We start from the raw sequence: 18,108 nt of genomic DNA on the forward strand, positions 1-18,108 counted from the left end.
CCAGAGGGCAGAAGAGACTAAAGCAAGCCTCTGAAATAAGCATTCAATGAGACCATGACTTTCTTTATTGGCCTGCAATTTATTCTTTCCTCTTCTAGCAACTGCCATTTTATTTCTTTTTTTTTACTTTTTTTTACCCCTCTAACAATCTGTTATTTTTGATTATTCCATCAGGAAACAGTTGCACTAATAAATTATTTTTGGCAGCATTATCACGTAGGACACCTTTCAGATGAATGCCATGATGAGGCACTGGCTAGGCACATACTCATTAAGCAATAACAGGTTTCATGTCAATTACTTATAATTTTAAATGTCTATAGGAGACTGTATGGCTGTTTATGACCTATAACAATTCACTACAAAAAAAATCAACAGGTTATTATACTAAGTATTGATTATATGATTGGAGTTTTGGTTTAAAATATTAACACATTTCATTGGAGAGGGAATTGGTACCAGTTAATTCAGCTCTGTGTTGTTATATTACTTAATATATTTAACTGAGTATAGAATTAGGTTCTAATCATGAACAAACTTATGTTTATTCCTTCAGTCAAGTAGGGGAGTTCTTAGTGCATAAATGCCACAATCTCTCTAAATATTTCCAGTATCAGGGTCTAAATATTTGTGCTGATTAATGCAAAGAAAGCACAACAGTGACTTTTGTATTGAGGGATCTTGACAGACAGCATTTTCAAATCCTTATCTAGACAACATGTATGTGGTTGAATTGTTCCAAGGTTCTGAGCATCTGTTTGAAATCATCAGAAGCAGGAAACTACAGATCACAGACTGCACAACAAATGTGTGCAAACCTGGTCTGCGTATAACCAGCTCCCATTAGACCTAATGAATCCATAGTCTAACTCTCTTTTTGCTACCATACCCCACAACTTATTACATTTCCAGCCTCACACAAAATAACTAATTGTAAGGAAAAAAAAAAAAAAAAGAAAAACTCTCAAAAAATAAATTAAAAATATAACTCCTAGTCCAGCCAGAATTTTGAGTCTGGAAAAAAGAGGACTGTGAGAGGATTCATGAAGTCTGTAAATACCAGTGTTGATGCAGAGGTCCACTGAAAGTGTTCGAGTACTCTGGCTGTATAACACAGCAGTAGGAAACAGGTCCTACATAACATTTTAAATATTGATTTCTGTACTAAGCTTTGGGACATACGTATCCAAAGAAACTGACTCAAACCTCTCTCTATATCTCCATCTGTCAGATAAGCCTAACAATAATGAAGGCACAAGGTTTAAATTGTATTTTTTAAAGTATTAAGAGATCCACCCCATCAAAGCCAGTGAGTGCAAAGACATATTCGTTCGTAGTAATGTAATTGTTTTATGTCTAGGTATATCATTTGTTAACAACTTATATTTTTATTTAGGTATTCAGTTTACAAGGATCCAGCAGGCTGGCTAGAAATTCACCCTACCAATGGCACCGTTGGCACCACTGCTATCCTGGATCGGGAATCTCCTTATGTTGAGAATAACATATACACAGCTCTCTTCCTGGCAATAGACAGTGGTGAGTAGCTATTATGGATCATATTCATTAAAGTATATGACTTTTTTCCCCTGCTTGAGGTTCTCTGTTCAGAAAGGTGCACAGGTAAAGTTAAGCATATGCTTCAGCACTTTGCTAGGTGGCCACCTAAAGGTGTTAGAGATCATTGTGACAAACAGAACACAGAGGAATTAACTTACAACTTAAACTTGAAACAGCTTCGATGTAAAGTTATGTCTCACACATTTATTCCTGCACTGAAATCTTAATGCTAGGTGCAAATAGTCTGTGAACATTCTTGGAAAGTAATAAATCATCTTTATCAGAGTTAATTTCTTCATAATATTTGAGCAGTTAGTAAGCCTAAGGCACCTAAATACCAATAACAACTCATCCCTGATATGCTGAATTCTATTCTAGTCAATACAATAACAGTGACAATAAAAACAAGTAAAAACCCTTGTTAAAATACGATATTTTTTACATATTGTGTGGATTAAAGTTCCTTCTGTCAAATATAATCAAAATTAAACTATCTAGTGAAAACTCAGTGAGTGACTTTGGAGCAGAGAAAGAAAGAGAAAATCCTGAACATTCCAAATCTCCAGAGCTAAAGGCACAAGATAAATAAAAGATTTGTATGTAATATAACAGCTAATACGCTAACGCTTTTTCACAGCTGCAGCTCGTTTAGCCCTGGTGATGAATTGTAAAATGTTCTTTTTAGGAGAGTAATTCTACATTTTTGTAACCACATGACTCAGGGAACATTTGCAGGGCCTGAGAGGAAAAAGAAAATATCGCCTTAAGTATAAAAGAAAAAAATAATCTGCTGAGATGATGATTTACTTATATATTCATATACATATTTTTCTTAGGAAATTTCCATGAGAAAAATGTAGCACTAAACTTATTTCTGTCTTTTACTTGCTATTGGATAAAGATTTTTTAAATGCATCTTAAAATCTGATACACTGGGAAATGTCATCTTACAATGAAAGTGAAAATTCAGGATAATATTATTGAGGGAACAAAGGACAAAGTTGCATATGTTTTAAAGGTGGAGTCAAATATCCTCAAAGAGAATAGATGGAACAAGCGGCTGAGTATTTCCAGCTGCGGAAACCAGTCTGGATGAAAGTGGATTTTTGGGTAAACCTTTATGTTGCGTTTAGGGCAGTTACACGCATTGCTCATCTATTCTAAGCCAAGAAGCTCACTGCTAGGTGATCCCTCTTAATTCTCAGAATTTTTTCCATTCTGGAAAAACGAGAGAAGGGGAAGGTGTCTGTGTGCTGAAGAGCAGAGCAGGAGAGGATATTTAATGTGGGTTAGAGAAAAGGAATCCTGTTCAGCTGAGGTGCTGAGTCAGTGTCTAATTCAAGCCGCTGTTACTGTGTTTATTTGTAATTCTGCAGTACTGTTAGCACAGGAGCTAATCTACTCCAACAGTATTGACTTTTTTGAATGAAGTAATTAGAAACCACGTGTGTTCATTCAGTACTGTCATGCTAAAGTGTTAATAATGATCATTCAGGAGTATTGTACTACTTCACTGTATGTAACTCAGCCACATGTGGAAGGGGCAATAAATAGCAGAACTTAAATAGTGGATATTAACCTTGTGGTCTGCATCACCCCTGGATTAATTACCAAACATCAAACTTAGAAGCAGGTTGGTAACTGGAAAAATTATTTACTGGTCAGTGTAAGTACGTAAGAGTGAGATCTGTGGGAGCTGAGAGGAGCAGGAGCTCCCCTGGAGCCACAGCCTCACCCTCGGTCATACACAGATATTTGCCTCTGGTCACACCTGGCCAGGAGAGCGGTGCTGGGCCCTGCCGGGGAGCACCGCTCCGCTTCGGGCAGGTCTGCCATGGGACACGCACGCTTCAGTTCACACGCTGTCCGCCTGCGGTTTGATTGCTTCTGTTCGCAGACAGAACAATGCTGTCTTTGCACATAGTCATTTCCTTGGGCTATAACAGACTTGGGGCAAAAAGGGAGGAGATAAAAAAAAAACCATACTTAATCAGAGATACTTTTTTCTAAAGCATTTGATGTAGGTTATTATTTTCCTTTTCTTAACTGGGAACTACAGAAGAGCTCAGGTAGTGTCCGCTGCACAGTACAGCAGCATGAATTGGTACCCAGCACAGCTCCAGGCGTAACACAGAGCACTCAGTCCAGGCCCAGCACCACACTGGTGCTTGCAAGGCTTCCTAGACAGGCCAGCTCAGTTAGAGGTCTGCATGTCCGCGTGGCCACATCAACAACGCCTAAACCGTCTTCCCCCAAGTGCAGTTTCTGACAGCACTAACAGGAGTTTCAGCAGTGTTAACGTTGTCAGAACAAGGGATTGCAGACACGATGCTTACTGTGGAAGGGCGTCGGTGGGTTGTGCGCTAATTTTTAACAGTATTTATAATAAGGCGAGGTTCTAAAATAAAACCTTGGACCTTAGACCTTGCTAAAGGACCTTAGATATACACTAAAACAGTAAACAAACATATTATTTTCTATTAGTATTCATAGTATATAGAATTTATAAAATTACAGAAAAGTGTTGTACCATCATATTCCATGATCAGCTCTTTTTTAGAATGACCTTACGTTCCTGTGCTATCTTGGGTGAAGAGTGGAGACAGCTGAAAACAAAACTCACAGTGATACTTTTTTCATACCCTTTCGCTGATGTCAATAGAGAATCTGTCACTGGATTCAGCAGGCACTGGCTTCTTGTTATTACGCTTCAGTGCAGGGGACAAATGTCAGGGCATTTTTCTTATTTGTAAAATGCTGAAGATTTCTGTTGGAAGTAAAACCAGGAGCTTCATGCTTGATAGTTCTTTAATAAATCCATCACATCTTTATCTTTTTTCAGTAAATCACACAACTCTTCTTTACCAGTAGGACAGTAACCATGAATAGATCATAGAAAATGGAGTCATGCCACTGCAGGAAATAATTTAGTTGGTTATGACATTCTTTTTGAACTTTGCAATATTATTTCTCAGCATTATCAAATTAACTGCAGAGAAAGGTAGTTAAGTATGAATTATGTTATTTCTGATCTAAACAGTTCCTGTACCTTTTCCAAACATAATTGAAACAATGTGTAAGAGCGAATTTGATGGACACAGTACTAATTTTATAGATAATAAAGTTTGACCTTTTATTGGGGGAAATTTCACTTTAAAAAGGACTTTTTGTAATGAATATCCTAATTTTCTCTGTACTTCTGATTTCAGTAAAGGTCAAGGTAGTGTCTTTAGAATTTGAAAACTTTTTATTAAAGACTTGTGTGGACATAGAGTCTCTGGTCTATTAAAGAAGAAATTAAACACTGGTAGGAAATATCATGAAGCAGAGTTAACACATTAAAGTGTCATGAACTGTGTTTAATCTGAGAATGAGCTCATAACAGGACAAAGTCAGGTTTATGCAAACTTGGAAAACGTCAAAGGTTTCATTCAATTAACAAGTGCCAATAATGGTGCTCATTTTATTTCCTGAATTTAGCATTCTAATCGCTGAAAACAATGCAGTATCACAAGCATACAGTGCTTTCATTGGGAGTGTATCTGTAAAACACACACGTTAAATACGTACAAGAAATCATCTGAGTTTAAGAAATCTGTTTGGAACAGACCTTCCAAATTAGCTGTGTGACCATGTTGTAGTGTCACCCTACAGATCCTATTACACACTGGAGTGTTTGGGATGACTATCGTAAAGCAGAATACCCGTATGTTTTTCTCATAAGGTCAGTCATGCTAAAAACTCTCCAGGAATGGTCTTGTTTCCCCTGTGTTCTGAGGGTTTGAGTCACAATTTAGAAAAAGTAAGGGAGGAAAAAAAACATGAACATTTTGGAGATGAAGCTAAAAAATAGCTGTAAAATGTGTGAAATTTTAAAAAGCTAAAATGGATTTCTCCCTTTCCTTTAAGAAAGATGAATAATAAAATATATCCAGATTTACCTTAGTTATGCAATAATCACTCATGTTATTGCGGAGGGGCATGATACCCTAGTTAATGTCCCCATTGCGTAACATTTTCTCTCTCTTTAGAAGAAAAACTTTGGTTACCTTTGTTTGCCTGATACATGGAAAAACTACCTATGCTGTTCAAGTACGTCAGCTGCTGGGGACAAGTGATCAAACACTAATGCCCAGGCTTGCTGATCTGGTGAAATGTGCTTCTCAACGTCACTTTTCTCATGCCACCCTGGTGGAGCAGCACCCCACAAAAGCAGGCAGCAGTGTTCTCCCACTCTCATCCCGTGTGAGTGTGCCACCTTCCTCCCCTGCTATTCTCGTCGCCAGGGGACTACTGAGACAAAAATTGGGAATATAACTACTTCTACTACATTAAACATAAAGGAGAAATGTCATTAAAAATGTGGCATCTCTTCCAGATGTTAAAGATACTCAGAGATGGAGTTAAGGGTTCAAATTTTTACCTGATGTAGGTTTAAATGCACTAAATCCCAGTAAGCACTGTTTCTTACAGCGATAGTGCATGAGTGAAATCAACTATTTTCTTTTGTGAAAGTGGTTGCTCCCTACATGACATCGCCATGCCCAGTGTTTAACATAAGCATTTGCATGGCAGCCATCGGCAGTCCCAGGCAGGATGTCCCACAGGAGGGCTGAGCTGCGGGAAATAAGCTTCAGGAGCAGTAACCTCTGTTTACTGGAGTATATCTATTTGAGGAAGGTAAAGGTTAAGAGATATGGAGGACTATAAAAAGGTGTGATTCTAGATTGGTGTGACTTCAGTGTTTGCCTCGAGCTATGCTGGCCAGTTAAAAAAACAAACAAACAAAACAAAACAACTTGGATATTGCTTCTATGACTGTGGCCAGTTGCAGATGTATAAATTAAGCAGCTGAGTGGCACTGTCTCAGTTTCCCTGTTGTACTTGCAGAGCAAAATGAGGAAGAAGGGAGTGAGGGTCTTGCTTTCACTTTTTTCCTTGTTTCCAAGGAGCAGTTGAGATACACCTAAGCAATTCCAAATCTCATTTATTGTGCAAGTGTCGATACACCTAATCATTAAGAAGGAAAATTATCATTCTGTACTATGTGTAATGAACAGTAACAGACAACATCTAGAAAAAATTGGAGTAACAGAGAGGTGGGTAACAATTCGCAATTAGAATTTTTCCTTACATGTATCTAACCTGTCTTCTTGCTTCATGATGTACATAATTAAATTACCACAGATTGATTCCACCTAAAACATGCTATTTTTGAAGAAATCAGGCAATTAGTTGCCATGGCAACCCAATTAAGCCAGTTTTATACCCCTTATCTTAATTGCTGTATTAATTGAGAAGAGAAAATAAATTGAATACTCATCCTTTTCTTGCCATTTTAAATTTCAGTGAAATATGAATTGCACACAAAATATTGTTTTAATTTGTCATCATAGACTCATGATTAGAAAAAGAAATTAGAATGCTGAAAACAGTATTTAAGATGGATGGCATATGTCAGTAGCAATTTGATATGCTGAAAGAGCTGTGCTCTTTTAAAATGTAATTACTCAAAAATAGGATCTGCATATATTATTTGAGTGAATGAACGAAGGACTGTAACTTTTAAAGACTATTTATTTTATACATTTTTAAAAATATCTGTATGCGAATACATACAGAAAATGCATAGGAAATTTCAGCTCATGGGAAATTTCAACTCAGGGAAATTTGGGACCTCTTTTACACAAAATGTCAGCATATGGCATTTATGAGACCAGTTTTCAAATATGTCAGATTCTGAGCAGCACACCCAAAGCTTGGTATCTTCCCCCTCTGCTGGCTCCATTTACTCTAGTTGAACCATTAATAGAGTTCAGCTTGAACACAAAATGTAATGGAATACGCCTGCCTGAATGGGATTTGTGCCTGCAGTGAGGTACCTGCTGCCAAATCCCCTAGTATGCACACATTTTCTGATTGGAAAAACAGCATGTGGAGGGGAAAAAAAACATCAGGGAGGAGACAGAAATTTGTGTTTAGATTCTCCTATCAGTATCATTAGAAAGCAGGAAGCATTATTTCTCACAGTCCATATCTGAAGTATAGTAATTTACAGAGAGAACCTGTTACTTAGCCTGACCATGTACTGCACCGCTGGTTGCATAGCTCCCTCCAAACAATCTGGGAACTTCTACAATGCTCTTTTCATTCCTTATTCTCCTCCTTTCTTGCTGTATTCTCCTCCAGGCAAATATGAAGCTGAGAATATAGAAATTGGTGAAAAATCCACATCCAAGGAGAGATCCTAGGCAGTCCTACATTTTACAGTTAGTTACATGGGAGTAAAATGAAGTAAATTCTTGAGGCGTCGTTGCAGTTCCAAATTGACCTCAATATGAATATGATTCAAATGTAGTTTATAGAAGTTTTAAGAGACTAAGCTTTATTCGTTATGGTTCAGAGGAAAGGTAATTGTGCCAGAAATTAGCAAGCCCACATTCTCAAAGGCTATTTTTCCTGCTCAAATATGAAGAAAAACTGTTCTTACTATAATTGCTCACTCATTTTGTATCCGTGTAACTTTGTTAGGCAGCAAAAAAAGTAGAAGTGGGGAAAAAAAAGTTGGAACTGAGCTTTCTGGGTTACATTAAGTGATAGTGCAAGTGGATTAATAACTGCTGCTAAATGGTAAAGCATAAATATTCTAGAAAATTTAGAATAAATGAATTTCCACACTGTCAGCTTGAGAGGAAATCTATATGGCAATGGATACCCTATTGCTTGCTCTAGGAATTAAACGGCCTTGTAATTTCTGCATCATGGCATAGAAGGGCATAGATAATATGTAATAATTGGATGGTGCTGGAAGCTTAATTTAATAAGAAGAAATGAGTACAGAAGTCTTTTTACCATTCATAATGAGCATGTGAAATGGGACAGTTCATGCTCCATTCTTCCTAAAAACTATTCTGGCTTCCAGCAATACTGTGGCTCAGATCTTAGATTTTTCTTTTTTGGAAATTTGATAAATATTTGCAGAATCCAAGGTTTCTGATGTTATTTTTTTTTTTTTAAAAAAAAAAAAGGTATAGTAGTTCAAATTTAATTCCTTTTTTTTCATATTTGTTTCTAATTAAATTTTTTTATGTAGATGCTTTTACATAAATATTCCTTTGCTGTAATGACCAAGATACAAACCATTAGAGTTCTAAATAGATAAGATTTCCTATGGTTAGCTTTTGATACCATTAGGTGAACTTTCTAAATGTAAGTAAAAACATACAGTCTCATTGTCTCCCCCAGTCTTAACACTTTTTGATTTGTGTATCTGGCATTCTTCTTGTTAGTTGATTACCAATGCTTTGTTCCTTAGCTGTGCCACTAGACAAATTATATTATTTACAAGTAAACTGACTTTCATCTGATTTATTCAAAGCCCATTTACACGTAGCAAGTGGAAATGCACTTTTCTGTGTTTGATAATCCTTGTTCTCCCTTGTGCAACTTGTTCTATTTTAGATCAAGTCAAGTTTGGTGTCAAACTGAAAAAAAGAATCGAACTAGAAGAGTAAATATTTCTTGAGGATTTTCCTGCTGGTTTTCACAGATTAAATGAAATTTTATTTACCTGAACAAATATTCTTACATCTCATTTGTTTAGTTCATAATATCCTTTAAATCTTAAAATAAAAATATTTTTAATACCTAATTCTAAAGGAAAAAAAATACAAAAAATACACCTCAGTTATTCCAAAGAGGGATTTAAAAATTTCAGAACTTGGAAAGCTCAAGGTAGGATGGACAACATCAGTTTAATTCTTTGATTTTGGGTAGTCTGTTGACCAAAGAATATGATTTTATGTTTTAAGCAGCAATGTTCAAGCAATTGTTTTACTTGGATATGTTCTTAAGAACCTTCCCACTGCTTTAAGGAATATGCATCTTCATTTTCAAGGACAATCTAAACTCACTGTAATCTCAAATGTCCAAATCTGTTTGTTTTCTAAATTCTGAATATGTTTTTGAATGCTTGGAAAATGTAATCAGGGTCATTTAGGCTAATCTTGAGATTTGCTGCAAATTGGAAAGGGAAAGCTGGAAGAAAAGGGTTAAACCTTCATGACTTTTTTTCATCTTTGAGATGCATTTAAACAACTCTTCCATCTTGAAAATGTCCTACCAGTTTAGAGCAATGTTTCTGACCAGCTTCTCTAAGTACACACTGGCAATTTAGTGGAGATGGATGGTTACTTTTAACTACCCTCATGCTCAGCTGTACTGGCAGAAGAGAACACAGTGTCTAAAGGTGGTAACTGTTGTTATTCCAACAGTGAAGTGCCTAAATTGGTTCTTCCACTGTTGCTGTTGTTGGTAGAGCTCAGTTAGTGGACAAAAACACTACTGAATGTGAAAATAGCAACTCGACATGGCCCAGGTACCAGTGCAGCCGGTGGTGTGTTCTCCAAGACTTCCTTAGCGTTAAGTGAAAAAAACCATATGAACTCAAAATGCTGCATGAAAGTCACACTTTGAGTTAAAACATATAAAACTAACTTTCATATAAATTATTTGAGGCTACATAGTTGTTAGCATCTGCATTGACTTTTAAAGCTTCTGTAGATCTGCCTGCACAAGATGTGGTGAGACACTGAGACAAGACTGTGGACTTACTCATGCAGTGTGGATCCTTCTATCAGTCTTTTATGATGCTAACAGTAGGAAGACAAGGTAGAAGTCCAGGTGTGTTTACATCGTGCAAAGAAATAGGATGCTGTGTAGGCAAGCCTCAGTCACACTATGTGTTTTTCTTTGAATACACCCAAAATTTAAGTCCTCAGCTTTCACTGACTTTTAAGGGGTGCTTGGCTTCTTATTGTGCGAGACAGAAAATCTCACCTGCTGCATGGTGATTCCTAACTCTGTGTTTTTGCTGTCATTACAAATAAATGACAGCTGTTGATACTTAAATGTACACTGATTAGGAATGTCTTAATTCAGTTTCAAAGCAGTCCATATACTCCCTTTAATTTCACAGAGCACAGCTCAGCCATATTAGAAATCTGTACACAACAGCATCACATTTCTGTAGAAAAATGAGAAAGTGAAAGATGAAATGGCTATTCATGTCCATAAAAATGTTATGCTCAGATTAAATGCGTCATCAGCCATTCAACCATATGATTGCTTGTTAGACATGCCATTTTATGCAAGTCTTGATATGTAAGAGAAATGTCATCTTAGTCCATGGCCATCATTGTGTGTAATCGGTATCTTTTAAGAAACTAACTACCTGATTGGCAGTCTCATTTGAGTAGTTAGATGTCTAAATGCTGTCATGGTTCCTATGGGAGCTTTTTGGATGAAAACTGAATGCCAGTTTTCAAATTCCTTGGTCATGTGTTTCTACAGAGGGCTTATAATGTAAGACTTTACACTAATACTTCTAGTATGATTTGGCATGGCTTTTCATTAAAATTCAAGTATACAAAGTATCAGTTTCTATAATATTTCTTTTGAAACTTTTTTTTAAAAATAAAGGTAGCAACATGGTCAGTTATGCTGATAGCACTAAAATCCCATTTAACATCTACATCTTCTAGTAACAGTCCCTTCCTTGCATTACAGGTTCTAGTTCCCAGACAGTACACTGCATCTTATTCTATGGCACTCTCTAACTCATGAAACAGAATTACTTTTGTTAGCCTATTTTTCACTTGTTTCCTCTTACAACAGCAGTAGCTATTGCCTAACTGAAGACTGCTATTAGAAGCTTTGTAGTCTAATGCCAGGATACGAAGACATTACCAGTCCTGATCCAATTCAGATAAGTGAATCATACTTTTCCAATTGCAGCATGTTCTAAGATGAATCTGAACTTTGTTAGTGTTGTGCATCAAAGTTCCAGTCCCACAGAGCTTAAGTAAGTGACTTGAAAGATCTTACTTACATTTCAGTCTCATTGAAGTCTACTTGTTAAGGTTCTCAGTCTTGCCCTAGAATATCAAAATCAGGATTCAATACCAAGCTTTCACTTTCTTTCAGTATGAAATTAGCCATCCTCCAGTCTCTGTTTTAGTAGCTTTTACACACATGAGTAACGCTGTTTCATTCATATGTTTGTCATAGTATGTTCACAGCTTGTGGGAGCCTTAGCAGGAATTTGAGATTATCTCTATCCCAAATGGCTCTAAAGGCACCAAAAGGTTTAAAGTGTTCAGCCTCAGAGGGAATGGCCAATTCAGTTCAGTGACAAAAATGGGAGCTGAGCTCTTTTGAAAAGCTGCTCCCAAGGGTTTTTGGACAGAGCCCTTTATGTCTTGGTTTATGCATCAATTCTGCTTTCATCTGCAAGGTTTTCCAACACAAATTAAGAGTCTTATTTCAGAATTAAAATATGCTATGGAAATCTTTCATTTCAAAACCAAAGCTGTCTGGAGATCATAGGATTTTTGGATTATTTCAAAGGCATAATACTGTCAAATTTATGAAAGTCATATATTACCAATGGATATGTTGTGACTGTTTTTCCTTGATTCATTTTTTTGTTGGATTTTTTATGACAATGCCTGTTAACAAGCTTCAGTTTATGACCTTGACATTTCCTTATTTTTCTTTTGGAGGTCTTCATAAATCCCCCAAAGATTTTGTTTAAATCATTATAAATAAACCAACCAGAGAATAAGCCATTGAAACGGACAGAAGCAATTTCCTTTCTCTCTATTTGTGCGTAATAGTGGACTGGCCCATAAGCCATACAAAGATAGTGAGACATTAGCACGGCAGAGAAAAAGCAGCCATATCTGTGTTTGACAAAATAACAGTACAGTCATAATGCTGTTGGCTTCTTAATTTCAAAAGGCAGATTTTAATATTACTGACTTCAGAGAAAGATAAGAAGGGCAGCGCATAAGACATTATCAGTCCAGTGTGGAAATAATGCATTCAAAATTAAAGACAGCAGTTTAATTAAGTGCATGAAAGGCTGGCTTTTATGATCATATTTCAAATACTCGAATGTCTTTTCATCCATTCTGCTGTATGACTTTACTTAATAATATATCAAGAACAAAAAATGTATTGGAGTCTTTCTGCAAATTCAATTAGTCCAATAAAAAGTGAAAAATAATTTCTTTTTCATTAAAAGGAAGTCAACCCTAACCCTCCTGATGACAAAGTGCAAGATGAGGAGGAAGGGAAAGCTAAAGAGCTATGAAAATTCTGCCTTTGTTATGCATTTATGTGTGCATGAAACAGATGAAGTGTCACCATTAGTAACATTTGTTATTGAAAGGACTAATTGCATTCTGCTACAGTTAGTAGTTTGTCAGATCCAGACCACAGAGTGTTTGCTTCTCCCTTAGGATGCACTCACAGTGCAGCAATAATTCCATAGTTTATTGGGCTGCTATAGGCAGGGTAATTATGCTAAAGTGTACCTCTTTCAGTGCTAAACTTAAAACTACCATGACACATTGCACTAGTGCTTTACAGGTTAAGTGCAACCTCTTGAATCCTTTCCACCTGCTAAGGGTTTATAGCTAAGGGAAGTGCAGAGATCATAGATCTTGTGTACTAAACCAGAAAAACGAGTAACAACCCAGAAGCGCAGCATTTCAAATGAGAAATTAAGTACGGTATTAAATGAAGTAACATGCCTTTAGAAAACTTTGCGATCAGTTCAAATGGGATGGCAAAGGAATCTGTAATAAGATTGAGCTTTTGACTGAAAACAGTAGGTTACTGGCTCGACCATGGCACACATCTGTGGTAACTGAAAGTTATTACCACTTGCCAGCTCCTCTCTGACCTCTGTGAAATGAGGTGCTAGTCTCAGTCCGGCTCCCAGTGGGCAGACATCTCCGTTACAAACACTTCCAGCGCCACGGCTGGTTTGTCAGTCACAGCCTCGGTGCAAAGACTTGTTAGAGGTACCATGGTGAATAAACAGCATCCTCACCCCTGAAGCTGGTTCGTTCAGGTCAGAGTTGAGGCAGGCTGGCAAATAATTTGAGAAAGCTTGAAACTCCACTGGTAACACAGGGTGGCTCTGAGTAAATAAAAGGTCTCTTTTTCCAGAGTTGCATGTTGACAGGGTTCACTTCTGCTGACATAACTAAATGTGGCCTTAAGGGTTGTTGGGGAATGATCCGGTCCTGTTCTGTTTATGGGCACCCACCATACAAATTGATTCCTCTGTGCTGTTATTCTTCCTCTTACTTGTCCTATTCTTGATTCTTTTAATACCCTGCTATCCAGGGGATGCTTCCTACTATGTTTCCCTCAGTATGTGTTTATGAACAGATTCTTTTCCAGATATCTATTCATGTCCTAATCTCATTTTAGCTTCAAAATATTCCACTCCCAGAGGTTTCCTTAGAATAATTACCCATACTGTAGAGAATCACACAGGCTGCACTCTGAAAATATAGCAATGAATTAACAATAGTGACTCATCAGTTTTTTAAAGCAGTAATTTTCATGTAACAGAGGTAAGAACTATGAAAATTACTTCCCTTTGCAAGCATGAAGATACAAATAAGAGCAACTATTCATGGAAGTATGATTTAATAAACATATGTTTGTTTTTTCACATAGGTAACCCTCCTGCTACAGGTACAGGAACTTTACACATCACCTTGGAAGACGTCAATGACAATGTCCCATCCCTTTATCCAACACTGGCAAAAGTTTGTGACGATGCAAAAGATCTCAGGGTAGTGGTACTAGGAGCATCAGACAAAGACCTTCATCCTAACACAGATCCGTTCAAATTTGAACTGAATAAACAATCTGGCCCAGAAAAATTGTGGAGAATCACCAAGCTTAACAGTAAGTCTATTACTTTTTTTTCTTATGCATTTAGTCCTCTCACCTCTACATCCCAGTACACTCACCCTGAGGCTGCCCATTATGTGAATTCAGGAGCAGTTGTCGTGAAAGCCTTGCAGGATGGACCCATTGCTGCTGCTTTACACTGTGCTGGTTTTGCTTGGACCAGCTGCCTGGTGGGATATACTAATAGTCTGTCTGCATTGTCTCTAAAATTTGAACTTTTTTCCTCTTATTATTATGTTGATCAAACTTTTCTCTTTTAGCTTTGTGTTAAAGAAAGGCTACTAACGACTTCCAGTTTTGTAAATATTACCATATTTCATGGCATGGAATTTGTTTGCATGAGATGCACAAGGCTTTACTATAGGGCAGCATGAAACTTTTGCATGGGCTTTAGCAATGTACTTGAAAAACTTCCCAATTTTAAGTGTTTGAACTCTCTACAAATAAAACAGCCAAATGCACTGGGACCATACGCTGTTGGTAAAAGGATCAAAGTGCACATTATGCGATTGCAGAAGGTTTATATGGCAAATTGTGGGCACAAGTACTACATTCCTTTTTAATGTAGATTTTTTTCTATTTGTTTTCTAGCATGTATTATTTATCACTGTCCCTATTAAATCTTTAGCAGTTCATTTAATATTCTTAGAAAAAAATAAAGATGGATGTGTTGTCTGTACCTGCCTGCAGGTTCTCACGGACAAAGTGGAGATTTAATTTCTTTGCTGTTCTCCAAACATCAAACTACTGCTCTGTTAAACCCCCTAAAAGAATTAGCACCCTCACCTGGGCACCAATAGCTGTTATGACCCACTGCTGCTCAGGTGGAGCAGGTCTGTGGATCTGAAGGGGCATTACTTCCCTTCATTGTCTTCTCAAACCAGGGAAGCAGTTAAGCAGTTTTGCCTGTATTTCTTTGCAAGAAGGGTTTTTTTCCTTTGGCAAATAGATATATTCTTCCCTCTTGTGTTGCTTTGGGGATGACATGCCTTAGCATTTCATTAGTATATTAGTTTCCACAGGCAAATTCTGCCAATAACTTGCAGACCAAATAATGTATTTAAACAAAAGGGGCTCTTAGAAGTCTGTCTTGGGCAGGGTGGAATACATTTGCAATTAGCTCTCAGCCCATGACAGAATTTCTGTAACTGCCCCTTCTTACCTTCAATTCAATTCTTTAATCTTTTCCTTAGAGTGTTTTAATTCTCTTCTTAATTTCCATGAGTAACTGTGGCGTGTCTGATATTGTTTGCAGATTCCTCTTCCCTTCCAAACAACCACTATTTGGTTAATTCTCACCTTACCCTTTGCAGATACTCATGCCCAGGTCATCCTGCTTCAAAACCTGCAAAAGGCCAATTACAACATCCCAATCTCAGTGACAGATTCTGGAAAACCACCTCTGACTAACAACACAGAACTGAAATTACAAGTGTGTTCCTGCAAGAAATCCAAAATGGACTGCAGTGCAACTGATGCCCTTCATATCAGCATGACCCTTATCCTTCTTTCACTCTTCAGTTTATTTTGTAAGTCTTTTCCTGAACTGTAAGTAATGAAATATTACTTAGCTGCTCATTTGTACACTGCATAAGAAAACCTATCAAGGGAGAAGTTAAATTCATACATTGATATCATAATGCAGTAAGTTTGGGATTCTTTTCCTGAGGAAGAGGGAGGGGAGGGTTTTTTCATAGTCAAAGAATAACAACGAATGCCTGGTTGTCAAATTAAGAAATAGAAGCCATAATTTTAAGAAGAATCCAAGAGAATTAGAGCTAGGATATGATAAACTAAGAAGTACCAGCTGTAGTAGCAGATCTGTGAGATGCTTTCTTTCATCTCTCCCCACTTGAATTCAATTCAAAAACAGAAACAGGAGATTAAATGTGTTCTTGTAACAATAGCTGTTCTGGGTCACCATGAAAATGAGTACTGTCTGCTTCAATCTATTCCTCTGAAGAAAGTGTGCAAGCAACTGGAACAGGGGGAACTTATTCAAGAATCTGGGCTTAGAGACACCCAGAACTGATAATCAAATTGCAAGTCTGGGTTGGAGGGCAGAGAGAACTGATACGTAAAGGAATAATTTTAATACATAAAGGAATAATTCTGCTGCTTCTGAGAAAGCTTTCTGAAAGAGACTTGCAAAACTCCTAATTTGAATTGGGAGGAGTAAAAAAAAAATCCCAGAATGACTGAAGAGTAGGAATTCAAAGCCCTGGAATAGCAACATCTAATCTAGATGTGTCCCTCACTTGTCCTGTGACAGATTCCAGAGAATTTTTTGATGCAGTATTATTTTGAATTCCTTATCTGTTAAAAAAGAAATAGCTGTATCCTATAACTATGATAGTAAATCTCTTATTCAAGGATTATTACTGTCATCTAATGTTAGTAAAATACATTGTATGGTGAATTAATACCTGAGCCGTGGTGAGAAATGCCTTATGTTCTTGATGAGATAAATCTACCATGAGGCAGAGATAGAGGTCAAGGCAGAGATAGTTTACACATCTGAGGCTTGGTGTATGCTTGGTTACACATCTTGTCGGGTTTTTTTTTCTTATAGTGTATTACTTTTATCCCACAAGGTTAGCATGAAGGTCATTGTGATAGAATTAGAACTAGCTAATGTTTGTGATGCTCTTTGAAGATGAGAAGGACTATATAAATGCTAAGTGCAAATTCACGTTCTTTGTTCCAATCAGTGACATCTGAAGTATCTCCATTGGCTTTGGTTCAGTTATTCTGGGTTTAGTCCGCTGGAACCAAACACAGACTTCAGCTGTTAGAAGTAATATGTTAAAAATATTTGACAGTACGTGACACTATCGCAGCAGTGTTATAAATATGCAGCCCATTGATTCAAATATATTCTTGTTACCACTGCATAAATGTTGCTGGTGCTGTACTAGGCATAACTTTCACCACCAGAATTACTTCCTTATCTGACATGATTTGCACTTGAACTTTATTTACATTAATGCATCTGCTCAGAATACAATGAGGTAGAGAAAAGCTTTTTGCTTTTCAAAGTAATCATGTTGCTTTTTCTATCCCCTAAAGCAGTCTGATCATTTTCCTTACATCAACTTATAAAAAGCAGTTCTAGGTATTAGAAAGCTCTTCTTGAGTTGCTCTTCTTGAGTACAGGTCTTCTCCAGCTGAACTGTGGGCAGAATATAGGCCCCTAGCATCTGAATGGTGCCCAGTGCTCTGAACAACAGAGGGATTCCCTATCCTACTGTAAAAGAATAAGTAGCACTGAATAGTCTTTACACTGTAAACAATAGAGACATGCCTAGAGCCTTCCTCAACCCTACATTCATTCAGAGTACTGTAATAAGTATAGAGAGAGCTGTAATTTTAAACGAAGAGTGGAGTAAGATTATGCACGTAATCTGTCAGTAGTGTGATGTTCCGGTCTGTTTTCTGAGCAGTAAAACTAAAACAAGGGGAAATAGTGGGTGAGTTGAAGGGAAGGGGAAGGAAAGATCTCCCTCTTGGGACAGAGGCTGTTTTATGCACAGTTGTTAGTGAGAGCATGATTTCCACAGCAGACTTCAGCATAGAGAGACCTAATCCTCAACACAGGATCACATTTTTTTTTTGCCAAAATTTGCTACTATTCAGTTGCATGGTTTGGGTTTTAGGTTTCAGTTGGTTGGGTTTGGGTTTGATTCTGTGATCTATATATAATATTGATTCTGTGATTCTGTGAGTCACGCAGAGCAAGGCTGGTATTCCATGTCTGCTACAGCTACTTAA

The 18,108-nt window shown here is 37.2% G+C and overlaps 1 protein-coding gene across 2 annotated transcripts in view; it reads left to right on the plus strand.

Annotated features, from left to right (window-relative positions):
- Window positions 1-18,108, plus strand: part of CDH13 (cadherin 13) — a 484,188-nt gene that overhangs the window by 449,657 nt on the left and 16,423 nt on the right. Inside the window, exons 11-13 of one of the 2 annotated variants that reach the window (XM_068411196.1) lie at window positions 1,397-1,539; window positions 14,098-14,331; window positions 15,651-15,866. In XM_068411196.1, coding sequence (XP_068267297.1) covers window positions 1,397-1,539; window positions 14,098-14,331; window positions 15,651-15,866 — 593 coding nt within the window. Of the gene's footprint in view, window positions 1-1,396; window positions 1,540-14,097; window positions 14,332-15,650; window positions 15,890-18,108 lie in introns of those variants that run through there. The other variant, XM_068411195.1, reaches the window with a different exon arrangement.

The sequence above is a fragment of the Nyctibius grandis genome, chromosome 12, assembly GCF_013368605.1.
Source record: "Nyctibius grandis isolate bNycGra1 chromosome 12, bNycGra1.pri, whole genome shotgun sequence".
NCBI classification, from domain to species: Eukaryota; Metazoa; Chordata; class Aves; order Nyctibiiformes; family Nyctibiidae; genus Nyctibius; species Nyctibius grandis.